The sequence below is a fragment of the Catharus ustulatus genome (assembly GCF_009819885.2).
Source record: "Catharus ustulatus isolate bCatUst1 chromosome Z unlocalized genomic scaffold, bCatUst1.pri.v2 scaffold_26_arrow_ctg1, whole genome shotgun sequence".
Taxonomy (NCBI): Eukaryota; Metazoa; Chordata; class Aves; order Passeriformes; family Turdidae; genus Catharus; species Catharus ustulatus.
The window spans coordinates 423,028-438,197 of record NW_024879445.1 but is presented as its reverse complement, the minus strand read 5'-3'; the positions used below and the strand labels follow the sequence as shown (position 1 = coordinate 438,197).

Genomic DNA, 15,170 nt, shown 5'->3' with positions numbered 1-15,170 from the left:
AATAATCTCAGTTTCATTTCCAGGTTAGGAAAAAGGCAACAGTCTGGGAGATGTGCTCCTGGCAGGACCAAAGCAGTGACATCCCAGAGATTATTTCCTGACATCCCATGCTCTCGTTTCACACACCAGTTTTGTAATCCTGTTTCTCACAAGCCCTCCCAACTCCTACAGCTCCCAGGAGAGTGAAAATCCAGAGGAACCAGACTAAAGTATCTCTCCCAAGGGCTGGGAAGCCACAGCTGTGGCCTCATGCTCAGTGCCCTCCCTGAAGGTGATACCAGACCCAAATCACAGAAATCTCCCTCCCCCAGGAGAACAGCCAGATTGGAAAAAGTGACAAAAGCTGCAAGATGTTCACAGTTTTTGAACACAGGATTACACTGACACTCCAGAGAAGCACAAAGGTGTAAGTCACACTCTTTGTCTCCCTCTTTCTGACCTTGAACCAGAATCAGCCACACAGGTGTCAGGGGAGAACTTGCCACCTCAAACTGTTTCCTTGTGCTCTGGCACAGCCTCCATTTCCCTCCCCACCCCAGACACACTGAAAAAAATAAGTTTCATTATATCTTTTTCTATATAAATAGAAAAGAAGCAGCATTTTAATGAGGTGAGACCCTCAGCCCGGGTTTCAGCAGGGTGAGGGCTGATGCTGGAGCCAATCCCAGCAGATGAAGGCATCCCCACGACGTTCTGAGGGAGGGGCTGTGCCTCCCCTCAGCCCTGCTGGGCTGCTCAGGTCATTTTCCTGCGCTTGCGCTGTCCCTCCGGTGCCTTCTGCACGGGCAAGGGCAGAGACAGAGTGCCCAGCTTGTGGCTGTGGTCATCCTCCAGCCCTGGCCCCGCCTTGGCCTTGGACACCCTGAGCCGCAGGGCCTTGGCGATGTCCAGGATCCTGGAAAACACCGGGGAGATGCTGTCAGTGGGGCTGCCCCCCGTGCCACGACCCCACAGGCACCCCCTGCCCTCAGGGAGGTGTCTCTGGAACAGCACAGAGCCCTCCTGGGCACTGCTGATTTTTCCAGGGGGAGCAGCCTCCTCACACTTTTCCCCACAGAGTCCCCATGCTCCCAGGTGCAGCACAACCCAAAGCTGGGCATCAACTGCCAGAACCAGCAGGGATTCCTGAGAAAGCTTAGTTCCAGAAAGAGAAACAGGGAAAATGGATGGAAACCAACAGCTCTTAAACCCACTGCTACTGATCAGAGGAAAACTGTGGGCAGAATAAGTGATGGCATCAACACCAGTGAGGGAGCTTGTCCAATTGGTGACCAAGGGCTTTGGCAAGACCCAGTAATCACTGGAGTTTTGGCCAGAAAGCCTGACCCAGTGAATGCTGCAGGGCCAAGGACAGGAGCACAGCTGGAGCAGAGCCTGCAGCTGCCAGGGGGCTCCAGGGAAATGCACCCACAGAGAGCTGCCTATCCTTCCCTGGAAAACTCAAGCCCTGCCCAGGTCCAGAGATGCTTCAGAGCTCCCCCAGGGTCTTTCTGTAGGAGGATCCCAGTGGTGTGATGACTCACCTGCTCTCTGGGAGCTTCATGTCGTTCTGCAGGACGGTGAGATCCGTCTGGAAGTTGTTGATGTGCAAAGCCAAGGCAATGACGTACGCGGTGATTTTAGCCTTCATGGACGCAGAGATTAAGTTCTGCATGCTGTGTGGCAAGAGGGAGAACTCGTGAGCTGTGGGGTGTGAGGGGGTTCCTGATGGTGTGTCTGTGTCACCTCAGGCTCTGTGCCTCCAGAGCATCTCACACCATTCCTCACCTGCCGTTGTTGTAGGTCAGTGAGCTGAAATTCTTCATGAGTTTCTTGCTGATGATGTGTGGGCATTCAGGACCCATGGGATCTAGGGCACAAAGGGGTTTTGCAGTGGGGTGAGGAGCACAGGAGTTCTTCCTTGCACTGCCCACCCACCATGGCAGTGTGTGCATCATCCTGACACTTATCATGGAATATCAGGATACCCTGGTGGAAAGGGACACACCAGGAACACCAAATCCAGCCCCAGGATTCCCACCACTTGTTGCCACTTCCCTAAAAGGAATCTCAGTGCCTGATTTCTGTGCCTCATAATTTTTCAGGCCTGAGAAAATCCCAACAGCTGTTATTTTCTTAGTAAAAGCATCTCCCACTTCCAGACTGTACAATCTAAAATGCACACACACCTAGGCCTGTATTTCATTTTCCACAAAATACTGTTAAAGCTGAGACCACACCAACTACTGCCACCAAGTCCAGTCATTCCCACATCCTCCTCAGACAATCCTGTGGGTGACTCCTGTGTCTCCAGCAAGGCAGGAAGATATTTAAAGCCAGGCCTGCCACCTCCTCCTCCCTGACAAAGACACACAGTCTCTAAGGAAGATGGCAATTCTGGAAAACCTCAACCTGAATGTTTTGTGTGGTGCTCTTTCAAAACCCTGGACCCTGAGTGTGGTAGAGGTATGATCCACACACTCAGTTGAGGAGCAAAGGATGATGAAGACATTCCCAAAAGCACGTGTTTATGAGCTGGAAACTCTCTTACGCTTCTTCTTGATCACTTTCTGGTGACTGAACTTGATGAGGGTGTCCAGGAACCAGAGGCATCGGGCTTTGTGGTCTCTGCTCTTCTGATCAGTGGGCAGGAACTTCAGCTCCTCCAGAACAAAGGAGCAGTGGCTGCAGGAAGGAGAGGGACAGTTCAGCTGCTGTGGCACAACTGTCCCCCAGTTCCATTCCCCAAGGCAGGTGCTGCCCTGCCTTGCCTGGATCCTCCCTCTGCCCCAGAGCAGTGGCCCTGGCGGCAGCAGCCCTGCTGGCCCCTGGCAGCAGCCTCACCTTCTCTCCTCTGCTCTCTTGGCCAGCTCCTCTGGGGTGATGCTGGCCAGGGCGGCTGCTGGCACCCGCAGCGCCTCGTACTCGGCAGCAGACAGGACTGGCAGGGTTTTAAGGAAAAGAACAAGCCTGGGCTCTCCCTTCCAGGTAGGCAGCTCTGTCCACACTCACTTGAGGAGCAGTGGGATGGAACCCTGGAACTACTGGAATACTGCTTGGACTCTTCCTGGACTTGGAACAGTCCAGGAACAAGGTCTCCACCAGGCTGTGGCACAAGCACAGCTCCTTGTGCAGGGCCAGCCTCACTAACATTCCCTGTGGAGCACTGCCCACCAGGAGGAAACAGGCAGGGTATGGCACCTGCAGGCCCCAGAACGCCAGGGCAGCATTACCCTGCTCCCAGCTCCTGGCCTGTGAGGGGCAAAGGCTCGGCTCCCACCTACCAGATGGCTTTGCTGAGCCCAGAATGTTCCATGAGCCGCTGTGACACAGAAAGGATACTGTCCTCAAACTTGTAAACGTGCTCTGGCCTGCTGGCGTCCTCATGGCACGGGGGCAGGAAGGCAGAGATGTTCTGCACATCGTCCTGGGCCACGTCCTGCACCAGAGCTTGGGAGGGAAGCAGCATTTGGACCGTGCTAACCAACATGCACAGACCCTAAACCCTTCCTTTAGAAGCAAGTTTACTCCATGGCTCAACAGCATTTTAGTCACAGCTAGAGTTTTAAACATTCACAGCTTCTATCAAGAACCTTCTGGTCATTAAAATTTTGGAAGGCCAGTCCAGACTAGAGAAACATCTGGGAAAGAAGGGCACCAAGATGTGGGCAGAGCAGGGTTTTGGCACTGCCAGTGGAAACCCACCTGGCACAGAGCAGCTCTGAGAGCAGAGTCAGCATCCACTCTGGAACAAAAGGGATGAAAGGTGGTGGGGTCTACAGCCAGCAGTGTCATGCCAGGGACACTCCCAGGATCCCAGCAGTGCTCTGGAGGGCTCTTGGCTGCCCAGATGTCCAGATGTCCAGTCAGGGCAGCCCTAGCTCTCTCCTGTCACAGCTTGGAAGCCCCCAGGGGTGGTAACACCACACTGTACTGTGACCTGTCCCAAGGTCTGAGGTAAGAAGGTGCCTTTTCAACAGCCATGCCACAGAGCTCAGACCAGGTAAAGGCACTCATATCCCACAGGAGCTTCCAAAGCAGGCAGGAGGGACACTGATGTCACAGGGCCCTCCCTCATTCAGGCCACTCCAACACAAGTCCAGCAGGACCAGAAAGAAGCTGTTCCTCTGCATGCACCCATCTCAGCTACTTCCTCATCACTTAAAGCAAACCCCTCTTCTTCCTGCCACACTTGGCAAGGACAGACAGAAAAAGGCACTTCAGGCTGTGCTGTCACACCCCAAGAGAGAATCCCCTCACCTGTGACCCCCTTGGCATCGATGACGTTGGCAGCTGCTTTTGTCACGGCCGTGCTCACGATGTCGCTGCCCACAGCGTTCATGCGGCGGGAGCTCAGAGCTCGCTTCTGCTTGCTGGTTCCAAAGGCCTCGATGCACAAATCCATCTGCACAGGACACAAACACGCCCTGAAACACACCCTGTGCGCCCAGCAGAGCACAAAACCCGCTGCTCGCCCCACAGCTGCGTTTTCTAAACTCTTCCCGTGGCAAAACCTGCAGGAGCAGGGTGTGAGGAGCAGGAGGTCACTAGGACCAGTCTCAAATAATCAGGAAAATATTCCTGAGCTAGGCAACGACTCCTGGACACAGGGAGAGTGCTGGAACTGCACAGGTTTACCCTGCAAGCACCTCCTCCTGCCAGCTAGATAATCCCAGCAGAACATGGCACAGCTTTCAGCTTTACCTTCTCCCTGTAGGACTTGGTCTGATAGTCCTTTGTGTCGTCAGGCAGGGGGTTATCTATAAAACAACAGCAGTTAGTTGGACAGAAGCAGCCAGGATGGGAATTCCTGTAGCTCTGTGACTGACAGACCTGGCACAGCACATCAGGGTCTCCCCCAAATTAAAGGACACACCAAACATGAGAACCTGGCACAACAAAAGGAGCTTTTCCTACAAAGCCCATGGTGCAATACATGGACTGTGGCCAGGCCCACATCCTGCTGCACAGGGTAAAAATCAGCTATCAAAAGATGTCATCTTTTGGGTTCTTATCCTGGGTTCAATGGCAAAAAACATTCTGCTGGATTAAACCTGGGTTTTTTTTGTTATTCAGGGCTCCAGTTCCTGGTGAGTCCCTCAGCAGAACACCCAGACAAGGCTGCACTTGAGCAGTGACACTGTGAGTGACTCCCACCCTCCACACTCCCTGCTCAGCCTCCACCCTGGACTCCCAGCACGCACAAGTGAAGGAATTGTCCCTGCTCCATGCCAAGGGAACAAGCTGTGGCTGCCAGCACCTCCCACCTGAGAGCAGGGGCTGCATGTTGAATATTTCAGCATTGTAGACGTCCATCTGCCCAGAGTTCTTGTCTAACACACCAACGAAGTACCTGGGGAGAACGGGGGCAGTTGATTAGTGAGATGCACAGCAGTGGAAATAATTTAAATTACAGAGTCTTCTCACTTGCTGACATCTCTCCTGCCTTGCATGTGCAGTGCAGCAATAAACCAAGTCACCTCCATATGAAAACACAAAGACTTGCTGCTCTAAGAAAATGCAGAAGCCTTAAAACAACTGAATTAGGTGAAGTGTAGGTGCCAGAGGTCTGCTACTTTCCTTTTTTTGCTATGCCAGGATTTGATGGCCACAGCTTGAACAACAGCCAGGTTTCCTTGCAGCTCCCAGAGCTCAGAATCTCCAGAGGTGCAGGCAAGCACCACTGTGCTTGTTTAAGAGCACTCAAACCTGCTCACAAACAATGCTGAAGTAACACATTTGTTAAACTGCATTTATCTCTCCAGACTCGAGAACAAACAACCTCCTGGTGCTCTTTTTCCAGCTGCAGCCTCTCAAACTGCACACTGCTCTGTCTGAGCATCCATCTCTCCTGGTTTCACTGCTCAGGCAGAGCAGAGGCTGGCAGGGGCATGTTCTGACAGACTGTGCACAAGTGAGGCCAGTTCCTTGCACAGAATTACAGAACTCCTCAGCTGGGAGGGACCCACAGTGATGACCCCTTCAGCGCTGAGATAAAGGCAATTTCTTAGTCAAAAAAGCTCCATCCTGCTGCTACATGCTCACTCCAGACCTCACAAGACGTTTCCAAACTGGTTTGTGGTTATAATCACAGCTTCCACAAGGTGTGCATGAGCAGCTGGAGCTTCCTGTCCAAATGCTCAGACCCTGGGTGCCCTGCTCTGAGACAGGAGCAGGGCAGTGTCTGAGCATCCCCTGTGCTCCTCCTGGCTCCTTTTCCTTACCTGCACAGGGAGTTGCACTTCATGACCTCGCTGCCAAAGTTGTGCCCCACGTAGCAGAGCCGCTCTGTCTCCGAGACCTGGGGAGCCACGGAGAATTCCTTGAGCAGGGGGGCTGTGAGGGACCCTCACTGCCTCTGCCCTGCTTCCCCCAGGCCCACCACCCTGCATGCCAGCAGAGAGCATCAGCACAGCCTGCCTGCACATCACCTCAGAGTGGCCACCCCTCACTACTTTGTGGTTTCAGAGATTCACTTATGCTCCAGAATTGCCTGCAGTTCACCAGCTGAAAGGCCAGAGCCAGCACTACCAGGAGTGTCCCAGCCACCTGAACATATTTTCAATGCATTATGAGAATGTGTTGGTTTATCTGCTGTGCTGCAGTGAATTTTTTGGGCTGAAAAGTTGTTTATTCCTCGAGTGGAGCAGCTGTAAAGATTAACAGCAGCATCAGAAGGCACCTCCTGATTGTACCCTCAGTTCCCTCTTCACTGAGAGATCCCCTTATGGTGTAATTTAGCCGAACAAGGACACCTCTGGTGAAGATTTCCCAGTGAGAACAGAACACATTTCATTATTGGGAAGTGACTCCCAGATGGTTCAGCGTGTCCCTGTCCTGCCAGTGTCTGTGAGCCACGTCCCTGCCAGAGCCTCCTGTGGAACCCAGAGACACCCTGCACTTGGAACACATCCCTGTGGTACATACTGAACTTTGTTAAAAAAAAAAATAAAAATCTGCTGCAAAGCTCAGCACAGATCTTCACCGCATTCCAAACTGGGCACTGCCAGGGATCCAGGGGCAGCCACAGCAAATCTGGGCACCCTGTGCCAGCCCTGGCCACCCTGCCAGGGAGGAATTGCTCTCTCCAAGCAGAGAGAGCTGCTGAGGGCACAGCCCTGAGGGCAAAGCAGGGTCAAACCCCTCCGCAGGTGGGGATCACACCGTGCTGGGGCCCGCCCGCCGAGCTCTCTAACGGGCCTCGCAGTCCACGGGGCTAAATAATAACATCTCTACTTTTATCCGATTATGGCCATTATCTTGCTGTTGCCTCAGTGTGTGTTACTATCACGATATCCTCATATTACCGCGACCCGAGGCCGCCCCGCCGCCTCAGGGCCGGCCCGTACCAGGATCCTGCGGTTCTTCTTCCGGGGATGCGCCGTGTCCCGGTTCCGGTACACGGTGAAGCGCAGGGAGTCGGGGCGCTGCAGCTTCCCGTTGGCGAACCGCACTGCGGGGGAGGAAGCTCGTGAGATCCGGGGCCGGCCGCGATCCCCGAGGGAGGCCCGGGACCGGCCCCACGCCCCCGGCCCAGCCCCGCTCACCGAGCGCCGCCGGCCGCTCCGCCTCGGGGTCCCCGCGGTAGCGCCAGGTGGCGGCGGCCATGGCAGGGCTCCGTGAGGGACTCCGCGTGCCGGCGCGGCTTCCGGTCCCGCTCCTGCCCTTCCCCCGCCTCTTCCGCCGCGGCCTCCCCGTCGTGGCAATAAGCTCGGCCCCGATTGGGCGAGCTGAGGCGCTGCCGCCGCCTCTAAGTAAGGAGGCCGCTGATTGGCTGTCAGCGGCGTGCGCGCCGCCGGCGGCCGGAAGTGACGCAGTCGGTCGGCGCGGCGGGGCGGGGCGGGCGGGGCCGGAGCGGCGGGAGCGGGGCCGGGGCCGAGCCCGATCCCAGTCCCGATCCCAGTCCCGATCCCAGCACCCACCCTGAGCCTCGCACGGCCCTTCCCGCACGGACACCGCAGGTGAGCGGGGCGGGGGGCGGCGGGGAGGCGGACACCGGTGACCCCAGCGTCGGGGCGGGACCTGGGCTCTCCGGACTCCCCTTTATGTCCCGTGTGCGGCACAAAACGGAGTCTCCGGGTGTGTCTTCGCCGGTGCTGGTGCAGCGCTGGGATGCAGGTGCTTCTCTGGGAGGGGCACGAACCTTGGGTGTTCCAGGTGATGCGTAAAGGAAACAAAACGGGGAAAAAAGGGCACTGTGTTGAGAAGAGCACCTTTGGGCAGGAGATCCCTGGTTATCCAGCAGGCAGTTAACATCCCGGAGTTTTCAGAGGCTTTAGATTACTTCATTTCCCCCGTGCTGAGTATTCCAGGTGGATATCTCCCTGTTCTGAGTCCATCCAAGGACGCACCGTGGGATTTTTGGGATATCCAGCCAACCAGCAAAGACAGTGATGGGCAGGAAAGAAAAAGCAGCAAACACGCCCCTGTGTGAGGATGGACTTTCTGAACCAGCAGACTGACATTTGATCCCTCCTCAAAAGTGTAATTTTGGCATGAGACCTTTTTTTTAGCTGCTTTATGGCCCTGTGTCCGTTGATGTTGGAAAATAAACGTGAGCACAGGAGCTTCTGTGTGTGTGCTTTGGATGTACAGCCTTCCTGCCCACCAAATCCCACACTCTGTTGTTTTTTTCACGAGGAAAAGTCGAGATGCTGCCGAGGGTCACCCATGTAGCCTCGAAATGAATTTACTAAGCTATGACTCACGTTTTGCCAATGAAAATTCGGTAAGAAACCACCCCGACTCTTCCCTGCTTGTCTTGGTGAGCAGTGCTCTGTTTTGCCAGCAGCCCCAGTGTTTCTGTGGGAGGTTACCCAGCTGTGTAGCAGAGGGGGCAGCAGGTTATTATTTTAATCAGACTTTTTTACAAACCAGGATTAAATATTTTACTCACAGATGTGAGGCGTTGTCCAGTTTCCCGAACAGCTGGGTGGTGCTGAGGTCAGCTCTGTGACACAAGCTGCATTTTCACTGCTTTTCCTTGTCCTCCTGACTGCTGGCTTTGGTCCTGTGCCCATGTGGAGGTGGTGGTAAACTCAGACCAGTTACTGTTTGTTTTTCAGCTGTCAGCTTTCATCTTCACAGGCAGGTTCACTGCAGCCCCACCAGGACTTCAACCGTAGAATCATACAAAAATTTGGGTTGGCAGGGCACCTTGTCTTATTTCACCTGTCCCAGGCTGCTCCAAGCCCCACCCAGCCTGGCCTTGGACACTTCCAGGGATCCAGGGGCAGCCACAGCTTCTCTGGGCACCTGTGCCAAGCCTCACAGGGAAAAATCCCATCTTCTGCTGCCGTCTTTCAGTTTGAACCCACTCCCCTTTCTGCTTCACTGCAGACTCAAATAGTGCTGTCCCACCTTCACAGCAGCCCTCTGCAGAGCACTCAGGTCGCAACCATCCCAGCTCACCCACCCTTTTCTCACAGCAGAGCCGCTCTGTCCCTCTGACCGACCCGGCGGCTCACGCGGCGCTCTCTCTGCCTTGCAGGACCATGGATTTCCCGGGGCACTTTGAGCAAGTCTTCCAGCAGCTCAACTACCAGCGGCTGCACGGGCAGCTGTGCGACTGCGTCATCGTGGTGGGCAACAGGCACTTCAAGGCCCACCGCTCGGTGCTGGCCGCCTGCAGCACGCACTTCCGCGCGCTCTTCACCGTGGCCGAGGGCGACCAGACCATGAACATGATCCAGCTGGACAGCGAGGTGGTGACGGCCGAGGCCTTCGCCGCGCTCATCGACATGATGTACACCTCCACGCTCATGCTGGGCGAGAGCAACGTGATGGACGTGCTGCTGGCCGCCTCCCACCTGCACCTCAACTCGGTGGTGAAGGCCTGCAAGCACTACCTGACGACGCGGACGCTGCCGCTGTCGCCGCCGAGCGAGCGCGCGCAGGAGCAGAGCGCGCGGCTGCAGCGCTCCTTCATGCTGCAGCAGCTGGGGCTCAGCATCGTCAGCTCGGCGCTGGGCTCGTCGCAGGGCGCTGAGGAGGCGCCGGGCGGCGCGGGGCTGGCGCTGCGCGGGGGCCTGGAGCAGCGCGCCGCCTTCCCCATCCGCCGCCTGCACAAGCGCAAGCAGTCCTCCGAGGAGCGCGCCCGCCAGCGCGTCCGGCCCGCCCTGGACGAGCCCGTGCCCGACGTGGCCGCCGAGAGCGGGCAGCCCGTGGTCCACTCGCGGGAGGATTTCTTCTCTCCGGACTCGCTCAAGATTGTGGACAACTCCAAGGCCGACGCGGTTCCTGACAACCAGGAGGACAACACGATCATGTTCGACCAGTCTTTTGGCGCTCAGGAGGATGCTCAAGTGCCCAGCCAGTCTGACAACGGCGGGGGAAACATTTCCCAGATGTCCTTGGCGTCCCAGGCCACACAGGTGGAAACCAGCTTCGACCAGGAGGCTGCTGCTGAGAAGAGCAACTTCCCGTGTGAAAATCCGGAGGTCAGCCTCAACGAGAAGGAGCACATGAGGGTGGTGGTGAAGTCTGAGCCGCTGAGCTCCCCGGAGCCTCAGGACGAGGTGAGCGATGTCACCTCGCAGGCGGAGGGCAGCGAGTCGGTGGAGGTGGAAGGAGGAGTGGTGAGCGCAGAGAAGATAGAGCTGAGTCCCGAGAGCAGCGACCGCAGCTTCTCGGACCCTCAGTCCAGCACTGACAGGGTGGGAGACATCCACATCATGGAGGTGTCCAACAACCTGGAGCACAAGTCTTCTTTCAGCATTTCAAATTTCTTGAACAAAAGCAGAGGAGGCGGCTTTGGTGCCAGCCAGAACAACGACGACAACATTCCCAACACCACCAGTGACTGCAGGATGGACAGCGACGCCTCGTACCTGATGAGCCCGGAGTCGGGGCCCGCCGGCGGCCACTCCTCTGCTGCCGTCTCCCACGTGGAGAACCCGTTCAGCGAGCCCACGGACTCGCACTTTGTGAGGCCCATGCAGGATGTGATGGGCCTGCCGTGCGTGCAGAGCTCCGGGTACCGAGCGGCGGAGCAGTTCAGCATGGATTTCCCGCGCTCTGGCCTGGGCCTGCACTCCCTGTCGCGGGCCATGATGGGCTCGGTGCGAGGCGGCGCCGGGGGCTTCCCCGGCTACCGCCGCATCGCCCCCAAAATGCCGGTGGTGACCTCGGTGCGGGGCTCGCAGCTGCAGGAGAGCTCCTCGGGCTCGCAGCTGATGATGAACGGCAGCGCCTCCTTCGAGGGCGGGCACCTGTCGCAGCCGGGCCCGCCGCAGCTGACCCGCGCCTCCGCCGACGTGCTGTCCAAGTGCAAGAAGGCTCTGTCGGAGCACAACGTGCTGGTGGTGGAGGGCGCCCGCAAGTACGCCTGCAAGATCTGCTGCAAGACCTTCCTGACGCTCACGGACTGCAAGAAGCACATCCGTGTGCACACGGGGGAGAAGCCCTACGCCTGCCTCAAGTGCGGCAAGCGCTTCAGCCAGTCCAGCCACCTCTACAAACACTCTAAGACCACCTGCCTGAGGTGGCAGAGCAGCAACCTGCCCAGCAGCTTGCTGTGACCTGCCGGGACGCTGGGCGGGCGCACACCGGCGTGCCGCGGTGCCGCACACGGAATTGGCTCTGCCATTGGGGATATCCGGTACCTACCTCGCGGGTGTCGCCGCCGGGACCGCGCGGCGGGGATGGGGATGCGGCCCCCGGGGCCAAGCAGCCCCTTTGCAGGGCAGAGGGGCTGGCAGCACGGGGGTCTCCTGAAACAGCACGGTTTGAGCGCGTGCACGTTTCTTTTGGGTTTTTTTTGGTTGGGTTTTTTTTTTTTGGTAATTTTTTCCCTCCTCTCTAAAGCATTTTGTAACAGTGACAGCATTTAAATGATTACTGTAACATGAGTGAGGACAGCAGTGCAGGCCCTTTACCCTTAAAAACAGCTTAGGCTGTGCCTGTCTGACATAGTGCTTTAAAATAACGCTACTTATGACAATAGTTCTAGGATTATGAATGTATGTTTGGCTGTTTTGTAGTAAAGGACACTGTGTAATCAAGGTGCTTAAATTAAATCCCAGACAAGTAACCTTTGGGCTGCCAGGTGTACATATAACTTTAATACAGCAAGATCTGGATGTTTGGCTGGTTTTTTTTTTTTGGTTTTTTCCCCGTAGGAACGAGTATTAAGTGGTAAGTGAAGTACTGTCTCTTGTTTGTGCTATTCCTAGCAGTATTTTAACCAGTTTGTATCTCCTATGTTACAATTCTATATACGCAGAGGTTTGAACAGAGCTTGTCTTTGTCTGTTGTTTTGAAGAAAGGGGATTTGTGATGGCTTTTTTTGCCACGTAAGACAGTATCTCACTGTTCCCAGATGCCCACAGTCCATCTGGTCCCCATTACGGCGTGAGCACGTTGTCTTTCTTATCTCCAGGCTTTAATTTCCTGCCCTGCACACTTGGAGACTTCCCCTCGCAGCTGTGGGTCTGTCCTTGGAGCAGATTCCTCCCAGGTCAGGAGCAATCCTGGTTTGCACAGAATCACAGAGCGTGCTGAGCTGGACAGGGCCCTCAGGATCGTTGTGTCCAGCTGCTGGCCTTGCAGAGGGTGCCACAGCAATGTGCAAATGCTTTACCTCAGGCAGCCTTGGGGTTGTGACCCTGTCCCTGGGGAGCCTCTTCAGTGCCAGAGCACCCTCTGGGTGAAAAACCTTTCCTGGTAGCCAGCCTAAACCTCTCCTGATTCAGCCTGTCACTCAAGTTGTGTCACTGAGAGTGAAGAGATCTGTCCCTGCCCCTCTGCTGCTCCTCAGGAGGAGGCTGAGGAGCCCAGGGAGGTGTGACCTCAGTCTCCTCTGGGCTGAGCAAACCAACTGCCCTCCTGATGCTTCCTCTCCAGACCCCTCACCAGCCTCCTGCCTCCTTCAGACATTGTCTAGCAGCTTTGTCTTTCATGTGAAGGTGCTCAGAGCTGCCCCCAGCACTCGAGGTGAGGCTGCCCCGCTGCAGAGCAGGACAATCCCCTCCCTGACCCGGCTGTGGTGCCATGCCTGGCCCTGCTGGCTGCCAGGGCACTGCTGGCTCACGCTCTGTGAAATGTCCTGGTCAAATCCACTTAGGCTAGTGTCATAAAAGTACATGCATTTATAAAAGGATCATGTAAATTTAATTCTAAAAAAATGGCACTGCACACATGCAGCAGAAATTTGTCGCTCTCCATGTGAATCATGTAAATCTCTTTTTAATTTCCTCTTCTTTGATGCCCCTGTAACTCCATGCTGCCTTCCTTGTCAAAGGTGCACACAGACTGGTGCTCAGCATTCTTAGGTTTTAAAATAAACTTCCAGAGCACTTCTGGTGGTGATAAATCCTGCTCAGCTGAGCAGGGGCTGGGTCAGGGCTGCAGGGTGTCCTCTGCTGCAGAGGGTTCCCTGCACCTACCCTATCAGCCTGCCCTTTGCACCTTGACCATCTGAGGAGAGCAGAAACACAGGGGATGGTTGGCTTAATTCCTTTAAAATGTTAGTATTTTGGTATAGGGCTTACTTAATGGTCATATCTCTGGCTCTTGATTTTTTTTTTTTTTAAGCATTAAAATAGCACGTTTTTTTAAAGCAGTGGGATATGCTGTGTTTTAAGTAATTTCAGTATTGGGGACTAACAGCATTGAGCTGCATAAACACTCTCAAACATTAATAAAATGCAGTATTTTGTACCTTAGTATTTTCTTGTGTTGCTTAATTAAGTAACACTGTTGCATCCTCATTGCATTTCTAGCGTTTTGCTTTTTAAAAACAAGGCTTGTTTTTTCTTTCATTTTCTATTTCCTGTAGCACATCCAAATTTGTTGAATTGTTGCCGTGTTTGGGAATGAAGCATCTCTTTGTGCAAGGAGACTAATTAGGAGCTAATTAGTGAGCTGATAAATACTGGACTTTTGAACTGTTTTTATAAAAATTTCAGTGTGGAGTATCAGTGCAGGAGGATTCTGTATTCTCTGAGGAAAAGTTTGGAGCATTTTTGGAAGCAGCATCCCTCAGTTCCTTTGTGCAGAGGGGCAGCTGCAGGCCTGGAGCCTGCACTCGTGGCTTTCTGAGTCTTCCTGAACAAAGCAATAAATTCCTGGGGATAGCATAAATCAATGCCTGGGTGATAATCAGGAATCAGCAACTGCAGCGAAGGGTGCCTCACCCCACAGCCTGGAGAGCTTGTGCCACTGAATTGCGCTCAGAATTGAACTTTGCCAGCGGGACCTCGCCTGGAGGTGTCGGGGTGTCTGTTCCAAACACCTGGAAATAAACCCTACCTGTTTGTGTTGCTGTGTCTGACTGGTTTGGTGCTCCCCACTCAGCCTCTGCAGAAAAAGGGGTTTTAAAAACCTGACCTTGGCAATAATTTTGTTCCTGGTAGAGTTCTTTGTAAGAAATTACTTTTGTTAATGAAATAATATCTACACAGCCCCTGCAAAAGTCCCTGTGGCAGCTGATTCACCAGCTTGTGTGTGTTGGTGCAGAATCCTCAGTGAGCAATCTGGGGGGCATGCCCAGGGTTGTCACAGCAAAGTCAATCCCGATTTTGGATCCTCCCCAGCCAGATGGGATGCCCAGAGCACACTCCCTTCCTCCTTGCCACCGTGGCCAGTGCAGGTTACAAACCCCCAGGAGCAGTTATGGCAATCACTTATGGCTAAATGTGTCAGAACTCCTCCCAGGCATGATGCAGGACAACTTCCAGCTGGTGTGGGACTGGTGGGAGCTCAGACCCCACATCCCACTGTGGGACACCCCTGGGGTGCCCTGTGTGGCTGTGACTGGGCTGTGCCAAGCTGTGCTGTGTGCCGTGTCACCGATGGTGGGCAGGGGCCGTGGGGAGGTGAACGCACAGATCCACCCCCAGCCTGCAGGATGAGCCTGCAGGACCCCTCAAATTCTGGTTACCCACACCCCAGAAGTGTCCAAGGCCGGGCTGGACAGGGCTTGGGCCAGTCTGGGATGGTGGAAGGTGTCCCTGGCCGTGGCAGGTGGGGTGGAATGAGGTGATCCATAACATCCCTTCCATGATTCTGTGATCAGTGGCGGGGAGAGGTGGGCTCCAGGTTCCAGCCCCCATTTCTGGCACACAGAAATCCCCAAAGCCCTCAAGAGTGCCCATCAGGCCTTTCCAGTTTGCCACCCACTGTGGAGCTGTGCCTGGAGTTGGTTATGGGCACAAAAGGAGGTTCCTGGGGAGCTGCACAAGCCTGTTCTG

At 55.1% G+C, this 15,170-nt stretch overlaps 2 protein-coding genes across 2 annotated transcripts; one reads left to right on the top strand and one right to left on the bottom strand.

Annotated features, from left to right (window-relative positions):
- Positions 1-547: 547 nt before the first annotated feature.
- POLR1E (RNA polymerase I subunit E) lies at positions 548-7,629 on the bottom strand. Its single transcript, XM_033086420.1, has 12 exons — positions 7,527-7,629; positions 7,329-7,432; positions 6,204-6,280; positions 5,247-5,332; positions 4,684-4,739; positions 4,240-4,384; positions 3,322-3,429; positions 2,824-2,920; positions 2,531-2,664; positions 1,768-1,849; positions 1,524-1,655; positions 548-895 (listed from the first exon to the last, which is right to left on the bottom strand). Exons 1-12 carry the CDS (start codon positions 7,585-7,587, stop codon positions 736-738), a joined length of 1,242 nt encoding a protein of 413 aa, XP_032942311.1. The 5' UTR covers positions 7,588-7,629; the 3' UTR covers positions 548-735.
- A 212-nt stretch (positions 7,630-7,841) lies between these two features.
- ZBTB5 (zinc finger and BTB domain containing 5) lies at positions 7,842-14,251 on the top strand. Its single transcript, XM_033086499.1, has 2 exons — positions 7,842-7,940; positions 9,470-14,251. Exon 2 carries the CDS (start codon positions 9,474-9,476, stop codon positions 11,496-11,498), a length of 2,025 nt encoding a protein of 674 aa, XP_032942390.1. The 5' UTR covers positions 7,842-7,940; positions 9,470-9,473; the 3' UTR covers positions 11,499-14,251.
- The last annotated feature ends 919 nt before the right edge of the window (positions 14,252-15,170 follow it).